Raw genomic sequence first — 21,538 nt, 5'->3', positions numbered from 1 at the left:
CCGAGCCCACCCAGGGCTGCCCCGAGGCGGGCGGAGGAGACGGGAGGCAGATGGCGGCAGGACCCGGGACCCAGCGGCCCTCAGCGGCCCTTAGCGGAAGCCAGCCAATCACCGCTCAGGGAGCGGCCCGCTTTGGCCAATCAGCGCACTCCCTAGCCAAAGGCGCGCTGAGGCCCGCCACATGGGCCGCGGAGCCCGAGGCGGGGAGCCGCCATGTCTGACTGGGACACGAGCAGCGACGAGGATGCCGGCGGGCCGGGCCGGCCGCCATCTTCTGCCGCCGCCGCTCCCCTGTGCCGGCCGCCGCTCCCGTCGCAGAGCCGCGCCTCCGTAGAGGGCGGCGGGGGACGAAGGAGCGCTGAGTGGCGGCGGGAGGCGGCGGCCGGCCTCGGAGAGGAAGAACGGGCGCCTCGAGGCGCTGGAGGCTCCCGCGGCCCGGGGGAAGCGGCGCGGCAGCGGCCGCCCCGAGCCGCCGCCGGCCAGGCTAGGGACGCCGTGGCGCCCCTCTGCTTCCACCTCGATAACGCCCTGGTCGGGGCTCTCATAGGTAATAACGGCCGCACACACACACACACACACCCCGGGGGGGCTTGGCCCGCTGAGGTGAGGGGGGAGGAGGAGAAGACCCGGCCGCGGAGAGGTTTGTTGGTGTGGGCCCTTGCCCCCCGTCCCGTCCCTCCCCTCCCTCCCTCCGTGCCCCGAGGAGGTGCGTGGCTGCCTTCCCTCTCCCCGGCCATAGAAGGGCCCCAGCCCCTTGTGATTCCCTTACACCTCTCTCGCCTGAGGATGGCGGGATGCTTTTGCAGGGTACTGGTTGAAAAGTGGAGCTCTCCCACTGGCCAGGGTAGCTGAGCTTTTCCTCCCTAAAGTGGTTGGGTTGTTGTCTGTTTCTCACGGCCAGCAGTCTGTAAGTGGGCTGAAGCCCCTCTCCAGTCATGTGGAGGAAGGGTGGCTCTTCAGCTGGTTTTGCTGCTCCCTCTCTTCAACTGAGGTGCCTCCCCCCTCCCTGCCCTGCACCTTGCGTTTGGTTAATTGCCAAAAAAGTTACCTGCATTTTCCAACAGTTCAGTGTCACAAGTTCCTTTTGGATGCATGTGCTCATATGAAGGTCTTAGGTTTTGGTCACAACCGAAATGCTTGGAGTTACCATGTGTAGTTTTTGACGGTTTGGCGTAAATCTCTGTAATAGCTTAAGTGTATCTTTATAACAGGTCGGGGTGGAACTAAAATAAGAGAACTTGAGGATTCTTCGGGTTCCAGGATAAAGGTACCATGTGCTGTGTGTCATCCAGGCTTGGACTCTGTTGGGAACATACTTGGTTTTGCTTCCATGCTTCAGAATTACTGCAGCAAATTGAAGGGTGTTGCAGTAGCTGTAATAATTCTATTCTGTTACAAGAATTAGGAAAAAGGAAGTGGAATTGAGGGTGCAACTTGACTGGTATGTGAAAGTAGGAAAAGCTTACTGTTTTGGTTGGGGTTTTTTTCTTTACGTATGCATTTGTTTTCCTTTCTTTCACAAAGGGAATTAAAGGGCGTTTTCCTGGGAAGAGAAGTTAAAATTCAGACAAAAAAAAAATCAAAGATTGTTTTCAGTATGTTTTCTCGTATGATGTTTGTCTTTGCAGTATTAAAAAATCTCAGTAAGGTTTTATGAATGTAGGTTATAAAGGGAACCTGTGAAGCTGAAGTAAAGATTTTTGGCAGTGTTGCTGTGCAAAACAAAGCCAAGATGTTGATTGATGATGCTGTTACAAGATCTGGACAAAACTACGTTAGAGGTGGGACTGAGAAAGGTAAGAAATGTGGTTTTGGGAAAACAAAGACAATGGATTGTCTTTCCATACGTTTGGTAGTTTGCTGGAGTGTCTTTATATTAGTATTTTACTAAAGTGAGTTAACTCTCACCTTGTTCTTGGGCAATGGCATACCTCCTTAGAAATATCTAGGCATCCTCCTTTCTCAGCTATGAACAGTTTCCCGCCCTCAAACTGCCAGACTTCTGTGAAAATCTGTTCCTGTGTGTTTTCAACAATTTTAATGAATGCACAATGTTATACTACTTGGTTTCTTGCATTATCTGTCCAATTCCCCCGAAATACAAGTATTGGTTCTAGTTTAAGTTTTAATGTAGTATCTGTGCAGTATTAAAATTCGATAAGCTTTTATAAATGTAGTCTATGTACTAATGTACCATGTACTAATTATAGCATGGGCGATGCTGTTTTCTTATTACTTCATGGGAAGTTAGCATTTAAGATTTGATGTCGCACATCATGCCTCACTTTACTAGGCTTTATTGTGTTAACTTTGTTACATGGATATATGAGTAATGATTATATGTTGAAGCACTGCTTATATTACTGGTATTTGTCTTGCATGTGCTCCCAACAACTTTTTGCACAGGCAGACAACATCCATAGTTGTTGATCTGAGACACTGATGAAGAAGAAGGGATCTGAGACTTGTGTTCCAGTGTTAGAATAAGGAATGGAGTAGCTGTGAGTTTTGATTTTAGAAGTGCCCTAGAAGGTGGATGAGTATGTTTCAAGAGGCTAGAAATAGTTAACACTTCCTTAGTATGTGTGTCTGTGTTTTCCCTGTGTTTCCTGCTTTTCCACTAATACATAATTGTGTTGCCATTTTTATCTTCAGTGTAAAACCTTTCTTACAAAGCGTTAACCTCATCAAAAAAGTAGAGAGTGTAACTACACTGAGACTTTATTGTGGTGTCGTTGGATGCTTTAGAAGAAAACCTTGCTCTTGTAGCTGTTAAAAATAAAGCTTTCTGTCTGCACATCATCTACTGGGTTCACAAGTTTTTCAAAAGCCTGCTGTACAACAAGCCTTATTTATAGGTGGAGGAGCAGCAGTTCAGAACCTGTCATCACTTTCTTTAAGTAGCTAAAGATGTGATGTGCTTCTTTTTTTATCAGCACTGGATTTGTACATGTCTTACTGATGTTTCAGGCTAAGACCTAGGAAAGAATTTTCTATTTAAATGCTTCACCACGCCTATTCAAAATCACGTAAGAGGCCTTACAGTAGAAAAAGAAAATAAGGTGTTTGTGGGTTTTTGGAGGTGGGGTGGGGGTGTGTGTCTCCCTGACCCTGCAACAGATTCCATGAAACAGCAGCATTTTGGTACTAACTCTGCAGGAAAAATCTTGGACATTATCAAGCCTGAAAATAACCCAAAGAAACCAGTGATTAACTGGGCCTCTCTTCGAGAAAACAAAGCTAAATATGAAGCTATGAAGTGGGCAGGTTAGTTTTAAAATTTTGATTGTATGATACTTGTCTTTATACGATAAATCTGTTGAATGCTTAAACGTTTTTACTTTTTGCTTTGAGATGACTGAATCTTTCAGTGTCCAAATTAGTTAAGTATTTGCAGTGAAGTGACCACATCAGCATAGTCATGGAGGACGCTGTAGGTGCTGTGCGAAGACTTAAACTTGCTATTCAATTGGTATTTTTACTTCACACTTTAAAAATGCTGTTATTTTGTATGTGGCCACAGCAAAAATCTGAGAATTGTTAAATATTATGCTGTATATGTTAGTAGAAATTACTTTAGAATTTGAAATGTGGGGAAGTGATTCTTTTGCAGATACTTCAGTGTTTGTCTCAGACTTCATCTTTTACATGAACAGCAATAGTCTTCCACCACTTTTGACTAGTCTCCTAGTACAAGGCACTGTTTGGCTTTCAAGATTTCCATCTTAAGCTTTAGAAGACTTGCCCTGAACCTGTAGCATTTCTTACTGTCTTGAGTTTACTTTTTCTCATTGTTTAAGACTTGCCTCCAATTGAGAAAAACTTCTATAAAGAATCATCAAGGACTGCATCTATGTCACAAGAAGAAGTGGAACTATGGCGGTAAGATCATTTCTATAGGGAATCATCTGCTTGGCGAAAATAACTATTAAGGTATAAAGGCCAGAAAGTGGGAGATGAAATACTGAGACAGCAGCATTAATGTTAGGGTCTTGTAATAAACTAGATCTTCTTAGGAACTGTTTCTTAGGAGTTAAACTCTAACTAGCAGATGGGGTATTATTAGTTGCTTGGAAAATTAACGTTAGGGATTAACTGCTTCTCTAAAAGTGTTTTATCTAGTTGACTTTCAGAATGGACAAAAATCAAGACCGTTCATTGGCTTTTGGCTGTTTCTTTGCATTTTGTGAGACAGCATGTTCACGTTTTCTAGGTCCTTCCAAATACGATTGTTCACATGTTGAATACCTCTTGGCTACCATTTTTCCCCCATATATTTTAGTCAAATACCATCTTCAACACAAATTTCAAGTTCTGTTACTGTTGTCTTCCTATCCGTCTAGTCTTTACAAGCACATCCTGCTGAGTACATGCCTCAGTTAACTGTATCCATTCATTTTGATCCAGCAATCTACATGATTACTTTGCAAGAAAAGCAGATGATCTGTTTCAAGTGATTTGGTTCAGGCCCTGGTAGTAGTTTCAACCCTTTTCAGTACTTCTAATGAAGCTGGTGAACATTCTTGAATCATTACCTTTTATTACTTTTCTTTTTGCATGGTGTCTGGTTTTCCTCTTGCATGCCCACCAGAGAAAGGTTGCCACAGTGAGCAAAGCATGGAGTTGACACCCATTTCCTTGAAGTATATGTATGTGTTACTGTCAGAGCTATTCACGAGCAACAGAACGTTGTTCTGTAGGTTCAGAACATGCATTGAGGAATAGCACTTATGTGATAATGGAATGTTTTTCCTTTTTCATCTAATTTATTTGTTTTAAGGGAAAAAAGACAGTAATTGGAAAAAAAAAAAAAAAACTGTAAACATGAGGAGAGGTTGAATTACCCATTCTTTTCCTAGCCCACACCCTGCTTGAAGTAAAACTATTTGCTGAATGCAATCTTCAGAAGAGTACAGGACTGGAATGAAGATAAACTACTTATGCATATTAATACCTCTTAATTGGGGGTAGCCTCAGAACCTCCATTTTTAATGTAGCTTTTTGTGTGCATTGTTGTATTTTGGGTTTTGTTGGGTTGGGTGTTTTTTGGTTTGGGTTGTTTTTTTCAGTTTGTCTTACAACGTTCTTTTTTCTAAACTGTTCTGTTTGTATTTTCTAGAGCATCCAGGAAGCTGCTCTGAAAATATTTCAGGAAGGCTTTTGTCAGAATATAGAGTTCTGACAAAGAAGTCCAATTCATTCCTCTGAGTTCTGGGTTGCCTTTAGGTTTAAAAACTTGTCACAGTTACTTAATTTGTAATACAGTATAATTGAAGTCTGATATGACAGGACTGCAGTTCATGTTAATAACCACATATAACTTCAAATTAATCACTCTTAAGAAAGAATAGTAATTGATGCCTCCAGGAGAAGTGTTTCTGTAGTAAGGCTTTCTTAAAAGTTAGAAGAAGAGTTAGAAGTCTCATTCAAGAGCCTGAACTTGTTTTCTGTTGTTCCAGGAATTTAAAAAAAAAAAAAAAAAAGTCAGAAAGGCAGTCTTTTGTGTTAGCTCTACTTTTTCAGATGAGACTTGAAAGCAGTTGCATTTCTTTATACAGGAAAGAAAATAATAATATAATCTGTGATGACTTAAAAGAAGGTGAAAAACGCTGCATTCCCAATCCTGTTTGTAAATTTGAAGATGTATTTGAGCATTATCCTGATATTATGGCTAATATTAGAAAAGTTGGTTTTCAAAAGCCTACACCAATTCAGGTATTTCTTCAATTTTAACGACTCTTTAACTAAAGCTCAAGAGAAAAGTATATTTAAGTATTTGTTGGTTTGTATTAGTCCCAGGCATGGCCGATCATACTCCAAGGAATTGATCTTATTGGTATAGCACAGACTGGTACCGGGAAGACATTAGCCTACTTAATGCCTGGATTCATTCACTTGACTTCACAACCAATGTAAGGACTGCTCACATGTCTGACTTGTTTAGCTGTGGGTGCTTCCCCCCACCCCCACCCCCTACATGATGGTTTTGTAGTAAAGAAGATAATAAATCATAATGTGGAAAAAAAATTATAAACCTGGTGGAATAAGTGCCAAATCTGTCACCATAGATTCTGTTACTGAGAAAGTCTAGAACAGTATAAAAATAGTCGATGTCAGATGCAATGGACTTTGCCTAGCCCACGTTCTAAAGATGCTTTATTGCAGATCCAAAGATCAGCGTGGGGGGCCAGGAATGTTAGTCCTTGCTCCCACTCGAGAACTGGCACTTCAAGTAGAGGCAGAGTGTTTGAAGTACACGTACAAAGGAATTAAAAGGTAATCTTACTTCTCACTTGCTTGTTAAGTAATTTTTTTTTTCCTACCGCTTGTGGCTTAATTCACCTACTAAAATTGCATTTGCTAAGATAGGAGGGGAAGGTAGTAAATGCAGACTTCGTATTTCCCCAGTTTTTAGAATGCCTCTTTTCACTACTCTTATGGTGAAAATCTATTTCTTACATAGTAGGAGTTCTATGTGTTGTAGCTTTGTTGCTTCTGTCCTTCTGTGTGGACAGCTGAGAAGAGTCTGGATGTGTCTTCTCAGCATCTTGCTGTTAGGTAGTTGTAGACAGCAGTAAGATCTCCCTGAGCCTTCTCCTCTTTCAGCTGAACAAGCCTGGTTACCAGCTTCTCACGTCATGCATTCCATCCCCTTGACCATCTTGGTAGCTGCCTGCTGGACTTGCTCCAGTATGGATATGTCTGTCTTGTAATAGAGGCAGGGGGTACAAAAACAGGATATTGTGCTTGAGGTGTGGTCTCACAAGTACCGAGTAAAGGGGAATAATGAGTTCTCTCAACCTGCTGGCTACCTTCTCCATAGTACACAGCTGGCTCTCTTTTCTGTGGGGTTACACTGCTGAATAATGTTCAGTTTCTTGCCCGCCCAAGTCTTTTCTGCAAAGCCAATTTCTAGCATGTTGGTCCTCAGCCATTTGGGTAATTCCATCCCCATCTTTGCTTTTGTTAAACTTCAGGAGATTACTGTCAGCCCATTTCTCTAGTTTTTTCTGGTTCTTCTGAATAACAACCTAGCCCTCTAGTGTATCGACTGCTTTCCCAGTGTGGTTTCATCCACAAACCTGCTCAGAGTGTAGATCTTCATTTAAGGTATTCAACAGACATTACTGTACTCCGAAACTTACTTTTAGGGCTCTCTGGTAACTTTGTATGGCATTCAGAATTAGTCTTGTAGTCATGAAATACTGAAATGTATGTTCTGCTTCCTTCCCAAAAATACTAAGGAGTTTTGCAGAGCATGTTAAGTTTGTGTGTAAGCCTGATACCTTATTGAATGTGTTGATTGTTATAACAGCAAAATATCTGACTTTTGATGGTACTGTTTAGAAAATCATGCATCCTGTCATACGTTTGTCTATTTTGGTGTGAGTATTTTCAAAACAACCCAAAACATACTCATAGCTTCATAGCCATCTTCCTTCCTTTCATGATTACTTTCACTGCAATTTCAGCAGAAAGCTATTGCTGAACTGTTGAGGGAATATCATTCAGTGTTAAGTCCATTATTTACTGTGATACTATCAGTCATCACACTTGCTGTATTCCTTCGACTTGGTAATACGAGACGATACTTTTTAAAATGAAGCAACATGGTGGCATTTATTTGAAAAAGATTGACTTTAGATGAACGTTAATACACTGCTTCTGTAAAAAAATTTTATTTTTCAGTATTTGCATATATGGTGGTGGGGACCGAAAAGGACAGATAGACGTGGTTACCAAAGGTGTGGATATTGTTATTGCTACTCCTGGCAGACTGAATGATCTTCAGATGAACAACTTCATAAATTTGAAGAGCATAACATACTTGGCAAGTAGCTGATACGGGATGAGTATTGCACCAGTTGGGAAATGGTTAACTTAGTGTGAACTTAAGTTTTAATGAAGTTTTCTTTAAACTTTTTAAGTCTTAATTACAGTACATCTTAACATTGAGATTGGTGTTGGCAGGATGGTTCATACTTGCCATAACTGCATTGCAGATGTAGAATATTCCCTAGAAAAAAAAAAAACAGGCTTCTAGCACAGTAAGCTAAACTGTTATCTCATATTAGTAATGTTTGCCGTTTTAAACTTCATTTTGTCAGGATCAGTTATTAATGGATGAAATGCTTTTCCCAAGTTGTCTTTTCCTTTTCTTATAAAGGTTAACAATGACTCAAGTTCTTATTAGAACTTGTGCAGTAAGCACCAGAGTCACAAACAGTTAGGTATTTAAGTGTTTGGGTGACTGACTTTCTTTTGAGCTCAGTGGGAAAATAACGTTGTTATCAATCCTTGTCTTCATTCTATTCTTGCCTTTTGCTGTGCTGGACACTTAAAACCATACAAAGTATTTTGTAAAATACCTTCATATACTCAAATTATTTATGAGTTGTCTGTTTAACTGGCAATTTGTTGCCTAGTTTGACAATTTGGCCTGCTTTCCCTCCCTTATCTCCATCCCCGCTCCCCTCTAAGGGTTAAATACTCATTATGCCGTAACGAGTTAGCTCCAATTCTAGCTAATAGTTGTGAGCTTACTGGCAAGGCTAGTGGTGATATAGCATCATTAGAAATTTGGCCATCTAGAAAAAAAGAGGATTATTGGAAGACAGAAGAGTAGCCTTGTGTAGAAGAGTAACAAGTAATTGCTAAGCAGGAGGAAAAAAGGCCTGAAAACCTGCTTTCTGAGAACTATAGGAACATTAGTAATCTTTCTCTACTAAGGTGAAGTATGGTCATACTACAGGCATACGCTCCTTTGTAAAGCAAAAAGTACGTATGTAACCAAAATCAGATGTTTCAGTATGTGCAGGATATACTACAGTATGACATTACTAAAAAGAATTAGCTATCAAACTGAAAAATATGGTGATGTAAAGCAGGAGAAAACCATTTATTGTACTGTTAGCAGTTAAATATTTTCAGAATATTGATACCAGTGCAAGGACCGTGTTTTGCAAGGTGGTTAACATCTCATGCTTCAGACTTTCTGGAAATGCTGTGCTGCTTTAGGTCCCATATGAGAAGTTGCACATCCAAAATTCTGGGTTTTTTTAATCTTATATATTTTTTTCCTTGTAGTTTCTTGTACTTTTTAATACATAAGATGCTTTCACTGTCAATTTTCAGCCAACAAATAATTTAATCTTGAAGCCTTATTTCAGAGAAAAGAGAGGGGTATTAGACTTCAACTTAACACCTTGGATGAAGAATGTTCTTCACTGAAGAGCTTCATTTACAGTTTTCATTTAAAGATATTGTTGAGTCTTGTGAATGCTCCCAAAGTGCACTGAGTATTATTTCCTGGTATGATATAATTGTTTACCAAAGGCCTTCCAAGGTCAGAGACTGGGATACAATTGTTTGTTTAAAAAAAAACCAAACAAAACCAAAACAAAAACCCAAGCCAAACCCCAAACTCTGTTAGAGTTAATTATATTTGAATATACACTGTACACAAGGTATTCACCTGCCCTGGAGGCAGGGAGCTTGTCTTCTTGCCTGACAGAACCATCAAGTTAGGTGCAGTCTTGATTCAGATTTTTAGGAACCCATTTATTCAAGATAAGCTGTTTTTCATGATTTCGGAAGAAAGACTGGGAAATTCTGTCATATATGCCCTGATTATTTACAGTACATGTCATTTGAAGATTGCTTTGTGTTTTGCTGTGTTCAGTGTAAATCGGTATTCGTTCATCAGTAAGCTGAGTGCTTTTTTTCTTTTGACTTTATGCTCATGAAGCAGAAGTAAGGAAATTGGAGTTGTGCGTGAATAATTGGGAAGCATTTAGGTGAAAGAATATACTAAAAACATATATATATATATCTCTCTATATAGAAAAATCATGAAGTAGGATATAGAAGGTAGCTTGGAGTCATCCTTTTATTCTTCAAATACAAAAAAAAAAAAAGTGTAAAACTTACCAATAACAAATTTAAAACAGAGGAGAGAAAATAATTTTCACATGAAGAGCTGGCTTGTAAGAATTTCTTGCCAAAAAATAGAACTGAAATGAATAATATTAACAAACAAGCAAATATGTATAGATAACAAGAAACCTAAGATTATGTCAGCTGGGTGGAGATATAGCTTATAAACCAGGACCTGGCTACAAGGCATTTGGAAAAAATAGTGCTAATGTCTATCTTATATCTACTACAGCCTTTATTTATTTATTTATTTATTAAGCCTTTATTTGTTTATTAAGCAGCTATCAGAAATAAGGAAAGTAAACTTCACTACTCTGATCCATCTAATACACATACTTACGTGCTTTCTTCTCCCTTTCCAGCAAAGTACCAGTGTGCTTAATAGCTTAGAAAGCTTCTGCTGCTGGAAGGGGCATAGTAGCCAACTCTGTATACAAAATTAATGATGTTTCAGCCTTGCCATTGTATTAGAATCCAAGTCGTTAATGAAATCTCTGTGAGTCCTTTGAAGATTAAGAGAATTAAATCAAGAAATAGAATTCTTGTCTTCTGTCTCTCAGCTGATGATTTGTTATTATTTCAGAGATCTACATAGATAATGTACTAAAAAACTTTAATAGAATAAAACTTCTGAAAAGAATGGAACAGCAAAATAAGGACAGTAGAAAGGGGTTATCATCAAAGTCTTACGTGTCCACATAAGTGACTAGAAAATGTCAGTACTTGAAAGCATGATCCATAGAACTTTTATTTATATAAACGCTATTTGAAAATTAAAGGAGAAAAATGAGTCTTGGATGGCAGCTGCCTTCTTTGTATGAGACTCTGAAAACATTCACAAGTGTGTTTGTATATTAGAAAAAAAAGTCAGTTCCAAACAGTTGTACTCAGACCTTCAGCTCACTTGTTCCAGATGAAACAAGTTTGAGCTCTGGGAGTTCTACAGTGTCCTAGTGTGAGCCAGAATGTATGGTCTGGCTTTTTTCCTACTTCTAATGAGGAACTAAATTGATAACTGATATTTTGATCTGGTACGAGATCTCTAACAAGGTAGAAGTGAGATTTCTAACAAGGTAGAAGTGAGATTTCCCCTTTAAATTACCAAAAATGTCTTACTGAAAGTGTGTTGTGTGGGGTCCCCCCCACCCAGGTTTGGTTGGTTTTGGTTTTGGTCTCTCTCTCTCTCTCTCTCTCTCTCTCTCTCTCTCTAATTCTGTGCTTAGTTTTAGGCACCAGCCAAATTCTTGTTAAACAAACAGTTGTAGTTTCTTCTTCATTGACTTTTAAGTGCTCTTAAAGGTGCTGTGGATTTTCTTGTTCTGCCTGCAAATGTATTACTAAATGAAAAAGCCTCAAGGAAATTGGAGAGGTGAAATAGAAGTTGAACAGGTTTTGCAATACATTATGGAGTGGATTCTGCAATTAAAATTCTTACCATTAAAATGGTCTGCTATGTAATGTCTGCTGAAACCCTTATCTAAGGAACTAGACACAATAAATAAAGTTGTTCTGAGCAGGTTTTAGATGAGGCTGACAGAATGTTGGATATGGGATTTGAACCTCAGATAATGAAGATCCTAATAGATGTGAGGCCTGACAGACAAACTGTTATGACAAGGTATGTAAGCATAATAGTGCTCAGTACTTGTACACTGTAAACATAAGATTATTGAACAAGTAAACTTCAAAACAAGTGTGTCATTTTTATTACAACTTTTACCAGCCTAAATGGGAATGGCACCAGTTTTCTTTCTAATTCTGCCTAGTCGGTCCTAATGAGTCATTTGACAATTTTATTTTCATTTTGTACCCCTTGTCTGATGTTTTATATCAGCTATAAAAACAACTGAGTTCTTCCCAAAAAGGAAGGTGTCCTGGGCGTACTAGAATTTGCCATAGCAATTTGAAATGCCAACTTCCATTTTTCCATCTAGGACCAAATGTGTATCCTAACCTTCTGATCAGTAAGTATCTGTGCTAGGCTGTACCCGGATTAATTTTGAAATTACGCAGCTTTTGAGAGCTTAACAGTAGAATAATCCAACAATAATTTTTGTTATAGTATTTTGCATTGGAGCTATTGTTTTAGAGATAAAAACTGACTAGAAAGTTATTAGGTATCATTGAACTACTAAACTCGCTTTTGGCTTCATTAGAAAGGCTCCTGAACTGTTGCCTGTACTTTTAACCTAGAAAGTTATCTTTAAAGCTTGAGTACTCTTTACTAATGACTCATTAAGATTATTTCTAAATGTTATATAAACTCACTACTGTTACTGCAGACTCAAGCGTTTCACTGGTGTATAAGGAAGAAGGAAGAATGCGATGAAATTAATGAATTGGAGAAGGTTTTGCACTCTATACTTATGTGCTTCTTTTCCTCTTCACTTCCTGTTTAGTGCTACTTGGCCTGACGGTGTTCGTCGCCTAGCAAAATCTTATTTGAAAAATCCTATGATTGTATATGTTGGCACTCTTGACTTAGCAGTAAGTTGTTCTGTTCCTGAGCTTTTTTTTTTTTTTTTTTTTTTTTTTTTTGGAGAAGAACCTACAGTTAAACCAGGGAATATTTTGCTTGTAACTATATGTCAGTAAATGCATGTAACATTAAAATCAATCTGAACTTTGAAAAAACAGCTCCATATTATTCTTCTAAAGCACCATTAAAAGCTTAGAAAGAACTAAAAAAAAAAAAAAAAAGTAGAAAAAAACTTTGTTCTTATGTTTCTATAACAAGATCTTGAAGTCCTAGATCTTCAGTAGATGTCACAATCGAGAAGTATCAATCAAATTGAACTTTGAATATTGTACTTCACAGCGCCACGTGTTCTTGCCTGAGCCCTTGTTTTTACAGCCTTCACTTCTGTTCAGCAAGTTCTTGTTCCTTACTCTTCTTTCTGAAGGTTTTCCTTCTAATGGGTACAGATCCTTATCTGGACCTGTGTTTCTTAACTGCTGCTTTCTCAAAGGGAGTGGAAGCTCTGTACTAAACTCCTGAAGGGCGCTTGTCTAGAGCAGGAATGTACATGTTGGAATAAGAACTGTCTTTAAAGTCCAAAACTTCTAATATGTAGGTGTAGTTGCATACTTGTCATGCTTGTGCAGCAGCAATGTGTAGTTGACTCCAGTACCAGCAGAGTTTACAGTAATAGTAGTTCTTCCAAGATCTCTGCATCCTGGTCCAGAGATTGCTTTGAGTTTGGTTCTTAAATTACAAAATTTTCCTTTTCAGTTCCACTTTTTTTAGTGATAGGGAATGAGGAAACTTAGTATCCAGTACACTTGTAGGTAGAAATACGGGGGGGAAATATACTTTTTATCTGTTCTGTTCAGAGCTATGCTTTTATCAAAGGGCATTACTTGTCAAAGACAGAGGATAGGAATTTGAAAGATACCAAGTGCAATTGTAGTTCTCCTGTCCGATGCATTCATCTCTTTTACAGGAGCTTCTCTTCAATTAAGAGGTGACCTCTGGGGGGGAAGGGTTCCCACCCAGAGAGAGAATCTTTCTATGTACTGGACTGATTGTTCAACCCTTGCCACAGAATCATGATGCAGTGCCATGAGAATGTCTAGACCTTTATACTACTTGCATAGTATACCTTAGACATTCTATGGCAACCTTCAAATATAATGAAGTAAAGTTTTATTTACAAACTGTTGTTGGAAGAATTGAACAGAACTGATAATTTCAAATAGATTACAGAATCTTCTTTAAAAGTTTGTCCTTTCAAGTAAGACTGCCGTTGTTCCAACTTGCTCTGGATTAATATAAAATATACTCAAATTAAAGTATTTCAATCTGATTTTTACTAATACTAGGAATATTTATTTCACCTCACTGGTCTGCTAATCTGTACCCTCTAAATCTCTGCAAATATATGATTTGGCAAACTGCTTAAAGATAAATTTCACTATTCTCCTAAAGCAACTCGGAAACAACAAATAAATCTGCGTTGTTTGAATTCCAAACTGATATATATTTTGGTTTTAAAATAGTTTTTTCATGGTATCATATTACTAGTTTTATAGTACCGTAATATGAGAATTAACAGAAATGGTATTATTCTAACCTGTTTCTACTTAACATCCCTTTTTGCTGTTTAACAGGCAGTAAATACGGTAGAACAGAGAGTTATTGTTATTGCTGAGGAGGAAAAGAAAGCTTTCATGCAATATTTCATTGACTCTATGAAGCCAAAAGATAAGGTCATCATTTTTGTTGGAAAAAAACTTACGTATGTAATCCCTTCCCAGCATTACATCTGTTCATTTTTTCTAACAGAAATACTGGATAGTTTCTTAGTTTACATAATAATTACCAAGTGTAACAGCTCGTGTCAACAATGTGCTGGTAGTAGTAGTATTTTTATTTGTTTATTTATTCATTTATTCATTCCTCCAGACTGACTGGTAGTTTGTATCCTTTTCAATATCATTAACGGTTGTGGTAAATCTCAACTTCACATAGTTAAAGTAGATGTTAAGGTTCTTGGGGATACATTAATGCGATGTACTGTTTACTTTCATAGGCAGCTGGTGCATACAAGACCTGATTGGTGGGGGGGGTTGGTCGTTGTACCATACCTGAGCTTTTTGAGTGAACAACACAAAAAATCATCCATTGTTTTTCTTACATATAAATAAAAGCAAACATTTATGTGGGGAATATTCTTGCTTTCATGCTGTTTTATAATAAATATCAGCTGACCTAGGTAGGGTTTTGTCCTTAGGCACACGTTTAGCTTTTGTTGTCACATTATTAGCTTTTGGAACTAAATCTAGATGCTGCACCTTTTTTTTTCTTTTTTTTTTTTTTTTTTTCCCTCCTTTTAAGAACCATTGTTTTATTTCATCTTAGAGCTGATGACTTAGCAAGTGACTTTGGTCTCCAGGGAATTCCAGTACAGTCACTTCATGGTAACAGGGAACAGTGTGATCGAGAACAGGCTTTAGATGACTTCAAGAAAGGTACGTTTGTACTGAAGTACTGGTTTGTTTAGCTCAGGTTTTTAAAGTTTGTCATGTGCAGGACTTTGCCTATTTGTAAGTGCCATGTCTCTTCTGTACCATAGAAATGAAAATATTAAAGAGCTCTGGATGATATGTTTACTTTGTTAATTTGACAAAAAAAAAAAAACAGCGAACAAAAAGAGATTGCTCTTAAATAAAATTTGGAATGTCGAAGAGTTGAATTATTTAAAAGTAAGACTTATTTTATTTTTTAAATCTCTGTGGAAAAGTCAATATTGTCTTAGTCTACAGAATGGTAAATTTAAGTGTCAAATGATGGTGCTTTCAGTGAAACAGTTCTGCTCTTGATTATGCCAGTAGGGTTATACTTTGGGGTTATGTGATCACATGTTAGTAAAACAAAGAATAATCCTATGATAAGGATGCCAGCTGAGAATATAGTTGTTGGAAGTTTCTGTTCTTTTCACAGACCCTTTATATCAGCTAGGCATGTTTCTTGCTTCCCCTGCACCCTGCTGTTCTACTTGTGAAATACAAATAATAGTAAGATGACATTTTGAGTGCTTACTTACCACCTTGTATTTGAAGTTAACTCAGTGTGATATGCAACAAGCATATTTTTCCTTTGTGTTAAGAATAAGTGCATTATATACTAGAAGACCAATAGACGGGAGTATATTTTCTGTTCATTCCATAAGCTCCCACTCTCTTTCTCTGTTGTACTTATTTTAGGCAAAGTCAGAATACTGGTAGCTACTGACCTGGCATCCCGTGGCCTTGACGTGCATGATATTACTCATGTTTTTAACTTTGACTTCCCTCGCAACATTGAAGAATATGTTCATAGAGTAGGTCGTACTGGAAGAGCAGGGTAAGTGTTTACAAGAAAATAGTAATATATTGTCAATATTTTATGCGCTGCATAGGTGTTCTTTTGTCAAATGCTAGAGCTACAGGTGATGTGCAGTGGGGGAGTGAAGACTCCAAGTCTATCAAAGTATATTTTAGATAATAACACACTGCTTTATGTTTTGAAATTGGTTCACTTTTAAGGCAAACAAGTTTTCCACTTTTCTGTTATTTCATTGAAGTGGATGGAAATCAGAGATGTTTGAAAGCTAGTTTAAATGTGGGGAAGAATTACAGTTCAAAACAACTTTGGGTAGATACTCTGAAGTGTCACTTCCTTGTTTGTCTCTCCATGAGCTAAGCTGTTTAGTTTCCTAGACAGTCCATTGGGAAAAAACATAGATAAATTCAAGGTTTTCAGCCTATCATGGTGGTGTAGTTGGGTGTTAGGACTTCTGAATGCTGCTTTCCCAGGCTGGCACAAGAGTGATTTTTCTTGTGTATGTGCTTATTTTAATCATTATATGAATGTATGTCTCTTCATACTTACATATGTTGTCTTTATGCTAGGTTTATTGTCTAAAAGTCTTAAATTAGTTGTGCCTTTGCTCCATTTTAGGTGAATTGCCGTATTCTGATCTTTATGAAAAGTTGCTTTCTGTCATGTGCATAGTAAATACTCAAGCCAGTTTTATCTACCGGTTCAATAATACTGCCTGTAGTACAATTTATTACTGTGTAGGTCAATAGGAAAACCCTAGCAGCAGTTGTTTTGAGGATCAACAGTTATTTCATTCCTTATTTAGACGTACTGGGGAGGCAGTAACGCTTGTCACTAAGAGTGATTGGAGGGTTGCATCTGAGCTGATTGAGATTCTGGAAAGAGCAAACCAAGTAAGAATACATCTTACTGGGTAAGATTTATATTGGTTCTGGGTTACCACCTGAAACTTTCTTGGTGAGCGTTTGTAATGTCTCAGGCAAAAAATGGGTACTTCAGTCTCTCTTGTCCTGGATATCCTTAGCTGTATTTTACCTTACAGATGAGTCCCAGCAAAGAACGGGGAACTTTAATCAAAGCCTTCCATGTCCAAAGAAGAAGAAACAAACATACACGCACATGGGATCTATTTTATTTCATAGTATTTTATTCCAGTCTTTCACTTCTGGACACACGTACCAATGTTCTTATTTAACAGTGTAAATATTAACAATATTTGTATCAGAAAAAGCTAAGCTATCTTTCAGTTTATTGTATCTGACAGTTGTGATATCTGCATGTACTTTTCCAAACTATCTTTCTTACAGATGTTTGTAAATTGTATGGGAAATAGGACTGGAATATGATTTGTTTCTTTATTTTAAAGAAACATTCTTTTCTTGCTACCATATCTGAAAAGCCAGAGGCAATTATGTTGCTGTTTCTTGCTGTAACAAGAAACAGTATTTTGCCTGATTTATACTAAACCCCCAGTTCATGCCCTGACTCAAGTTGAATTTTTTTTTTTTTTTTTTTTTTGAGAGAGAGAGAGATGGGAGTTTGAGTACAAACTGAATTGCTTTTACCAAGGACCTGTGGTTGTTATTGTGGGCACTAACTCAAACTTTAAACCCTGAGTTAGAACTTCACTTGAATCTTCTGTTTTACAACTCTTCTTTGAAAGATATGCCACTTATTGCAAACATGATAAGATGCTTTTGAGGGAGGAAAAGAAAAAAAAGAATTGTCCCCTGAGAACTTCTTAAAGTTGCAGGGTTTGGGTTTTTGTTTAGGGTGGGGGTTTTTTTGGTTTGGTTTTTGGTTTGGTTTTGGGTTTTTTTTTTTCCTTCAGAAAATGTAAGAGATTAAACTGGTAATGATACTTGGAAGCCAGTTAAATAGAACTTAGAGCTCCCTTGTTCTGAGTCAGCTGTTACCATCCATGCCTTGTCTCCTGCTGCAGACTGCGAAGTTCCCAAACTTTTAACCTGTGTGAGTTCAACTGGGAACGAGTCTCTGAGTTCAGAGGAGAAAAGAGCATCTCTGAATCGTTACTTTCAAGGGTAACTGTTAGTCACAATATTATTGTCAGGCTTTTAGTTATAGCTGATAGAAGGCAAGTATCCATACAGCCAGGGGTTTTTTTCCTCATGACAGTGAAAATATCATTACTTCAGTCTTAAAGCATCATGCAAAAGGGAAGGAGAGCAACTGAAAACATGGTCTGAAGGTTCAGAATACTTCAATTTCAAAACAAGTAAGGTGCATTTGTTAGCCAGATGTTTTCCATGATTTTGAATGTACAGATAATCTCCTAAAGAAAAATAGGTACAACAGAAAGATTGCTGTATCATGCTGCAGGGATCTTTATAGATAAGCTTATTAGGAAGCATGGACAGATTTATTAGGGAATCAGGCAGAAGAACGCTGATCTCTCTAATACCAAGAGTGTTACATAAAAATGATGGCATCTTTATCCTTTTTGGTTTTCTCATTTGGACTACTGTACCTAGCTTTTATGTTTAGTAGGTACACAGATTGTCCATGTAAAAATCTTGCTGGATGTAGATGCTGGATATTACCTCACTGAGATTTTTATGTTCTATATCCAGGCTTCTTCCCACTCTTTTCTTGTGTCCGCTCAAGAACAACTCTTGCAAGAAATTGTTGCAATTTTAGTTGGGATAAATTCTGTTTCATGCTGTAGGAGAGGATCTGATCTGATCCTGAGGAAGAAAATTATCCAATGTGTCAACTGGATAGTAATGTTGTCTCATTACTTCCTGTAATGACTTTAAGCTAGAGATATGCATCATTTTTCACTTTATTTCTAAACAATGTCTAAAACTTAGGCAGAATAGACTGTTGCATAGGCATCCTGTTCTATGGACTCCGGACAACCAGGACAGTTGTCTACCAGTAAGACCAATTCAGCACATAAAATGTATACTAATGAACTGACGCTTATGCCAGCTTAAGAAAAGTTGTTGATAGCAAATGGCAAGCATTGCTGAACTATAAAGCCTAACAAAAGAAGCTGGAACTGGAGGAATATACCTTCCTGCTCCACCAGGCCCTTTGTCACGGCTGCATTCTTCACCTGCGCAAGCATTGCCAGATCTAGGCCTTTCTAAGGAGACTTAACAGTATTTAAATTTGTTTGTACTGTACTGTTTGCACTGTATTTGAGCCATTTGCGGAGGGACAAAGCACAGAGGCTGAGCAATCACGTTAATACCGTGCCCACACACACTGCAGAAGCTTGCTCTTCACTCCGATCGGGACACTGATTCTGGACTGGGTATCTTCTAGCTGCTGCATGGCTACGTGCTGTATCAGATTGTTGAAGCAGGCTGGCTTTGATAGATTAGTGATCTAAAAACTCTTCTGACAGTGTAGTCACCCATACTGCTTTTTGCAGTAAACGTTGCATTAATGTCTGCATTATGCCTGATATGGTTTGAGAAGGCTTGTTGGACACTGCCTTTGTTCCATGATCTGTAAGAATGGTATATAGTTTGTTTGGGGGTTGGTTTTTTTTTTTTCTTTCATTCAAAGATCAGTGTCACTCAACCCAATATAGTCTGTCTGTAATTCTTTGCATCTGGCCTCATTCCTTACAAACATGAGTAACTCTGAGGTGACAAAGTGTGCAGATGATACACATAATTTTTTCCACTAATTACAAACATGCCAAAAAGCACCATGGGTCTTGGTAAGATGCTCATGCGACCTCCCGGTAGTGGGAGAACTGACCACTTTCTCCTGCCCTTCTTTTCTTTCTTTTAGCTTTGTTTTATCCATGTGAGAACCCTTCCTATGGCAACACTTCAAGTACCAAAGTTTCTCTTCAAAGGCTCTTAAAACTTCCAAAAGGAATTTAATATCAATCATAATAGTGTAACATTCAAATATATATGGTATGGTATCACCTTTTAGTGGCATGGGACGCTTTTTCCAGCTGTTCATTATCACTGAAAGATAGATTTCAATCTGAAATACAAATTTTTAATTAGCTGGTTATATGTTGTCATCAGATATGGTGATACTAGCATACATATGTAATTGAAAATCCAGGGACACTGTGCTGATTATTTTTCAGTATATTTCAGTATACTTTTATGTAAAAAGATTTCCCTATGCATGTCTACAAAAAAGACAATCTGCAAAGTGACAGGAGCCAGATGAATAACAAAATCAAGTTTGGGAACACACAAATCAATAGCATTTTTGTAAAGCAAGAGTCTGGAAGTTTAGAATTATTTAAAACTGACCTTGTTTTTATGCTGCTTTCCTATCAGGTAGTTCCTAATGAGCTTATTGCAATGGCAGAAAGATACAAAGAATTTCAAATCAGAAAAGAAATTGAAAAGGATATACGAAGACCTCAGAGAAAGCCCTCAAAGTAACTGTAATCCCTTGAAGTTACTGAAACAAAGTAAGTGATTATAGTTAGTGTTAGCATTTATGGGATTGAATTTAGAAGTTTCTTTTGTCAGTTGATTGTTTTCTCTACTGTCGTGGTTTAACCCCAGGCAGCAACTAAGCACCACGCAGTCGCTCACTCACTTCCCCCCACCCAGTGGGATGGGGGAGAAAATCGGGAAAAAGAAGCAAAACCCACGGGTTGAGATAAGAACAGTTTAATAGAACAGAAAAGAAGAAGCGAATAATGATAATGATAACACTAATAAAATGACAACAGCAATAATGAAAGGATTGGAATGTACAAACGATGCGCAGTGCAGTTGCTCACCACCCGCCGACCAGTACCCAGCTAGTCCCCCGAGCGGCGATTCCCCCCCTCACTTCCCAGTTCCTATACTGGATGGGACGTCCCATGGTATGGAATACCCTGTTGGCCAGTTTGGGTCAGGTGCCCTGGCTTGTCCTGTGCCAACTTCTTGTGCCCCTCCAGCTTTCTCGCTGGCTGGGCATGAGAAGCTGAAAAATCCTTGACTTTAGTCTAAACACTACTAGCAGCAACTGAAAACATCGGTGTTATCAACATTCTTCTCATACTGAACTCAAAACATAGCACCGTACCAGCTACTAGGAAGACAGTTAACTCTATCCCAGCTGAAACTAGGACATCTACCTGTCCTATTTAAATAAAATGTGTTTTAAAAGATGGCTTAGAAAAGAAAACTGGATTAACTTTATGTAGAAGTAAAACCAGTTTTGTGCTTGGACACTATTTTCACTTAAGAAAAATGAATTTCATTATTTTTTTCTTGTGTGATGTGTATAACTTCTAAAGCCATTATCTACTAGTTAAAAACAACTATTGTGGGTTTGTTTTTTTTAATTAAATGCAGTATTAATATATAAGAATGTAAAATGTATTTTTTCTTTTTATTTTCAGAGAACTGGATTAGTGAATGTAAGCCATGTTTGTCAGTGTCGCTTCAAAGTACTGTACTTCTGCATTGATACGCCACATCTGCCAGTGGCATGCATAAGTATTTCCAAGGATAACTTAGTTATTTGAAAACCGCTCTGTTTGCGGTAATTGATGTTTGCTGAAGCAAGTTTTTTGGGGTTTGGCGGGGGTTTTTTAATTATTTTAAAGCTTAACATTGGAAGTAATTTTTGTTAAGACTTGTGTCTCAAGGTTGGGTTTTTTTGAGAGAAGTCTGCATTTCCTTCTAATGGAGGAGAGCGTAACAAGAAGTATGTGTTCGTGGCTAACTGGAAAAAAAACAGCTTCTTCTCTTGTTCTCATGGATGTAGTTTTCTAGCTTAAGGAGGAAAAAAACCAGAGTTTACTGGAGCAATGTTAACAAAGTCGCGAAGAAA

General features: G+C 38.1%; 1 protein-coding gene across 1 annotated transcript; it reads left to right on the top strand.

Moving 5' to 3' along the window:
- The first annotated feature begins 213 nt into the window (after window positions 1-213).
- Window positions 214-21,498, top strand: DDX43 (DEAD-box helicase 43). Its single transcript, XM_029997923.1, has 17 exons — window positions 214-547; window positions 1,212-1,267; window positions 1,664-1,796; window positions 3,160-3,267; window positions 3,801-3,882; window positions 5,559-5,715; window positions 5,794-5,912; window positions 6,166-6,276; window positions 7,690-7,831; window positions 11,454-11,554; window positions 12,336-12,423; window positions 14,047-14,174; window positions 14,798-14,907; window positions 15,643-15,781; window positions 16,566-16,653; window positions 20,041-20,177; window positions 21,105-21,498. Exons 1-16 carry the CDS (start codon window positions 214-216, stop codon window positions 20,146-20,148), a joined length of 2,004 nt encoding a protein of 667 aa, XP_029853783.1. The 3' UTR covers window positions 20,149-20,177; window positions 21,105-21,498.
- Window positions 21,499-21,538: the final 40 nt, after the last annotated feature.

The sequence above is a fragment of the Aquila chrysaetos genome, chromosome 2 (genome assembly GCF_900496995.4).
Source record: "Aquila chrysaetos chrysaetos chromosome 2, bAquChr1.4, whole genome shotgun sequence".
Lineage (NCBI taxonomy): Eukaryota > Metazoa > Chordata > Aves > Accipitriformes > Accipitridae > Aquila > Aquila chrysaetos.
The sequence above is the reverse complement of the archived record's forward strand: the minus strand, read 5'-3'. Positions and strand labels throughout refer to the sequence as shown.

Excerpts from the sequence above, each read along its gene's own strand:
- DDX43 (XM_029997923.1), top strand. The coding sequence starts at position 214 with ATGTCTGACTGGGACACGAGCAGCGACGAGGATGCCGGCGGGCCGGGC. Across the intron at positions 6,277-7,689 it reads ACGTACAAAGGAATTAAAAG|TATTTGCATATATGGTGGTG; the intron begins GTAATCTTACTT and ends TTTATTTTTCAG. Across the intron at positions 14,908-15,642 it reads TTTAGATGACTTCAAGAAAG|GCAAAGTCAGAATACTGGTA; the intron begins GTACGTTTGTAC and ends TACTTATTTTAG.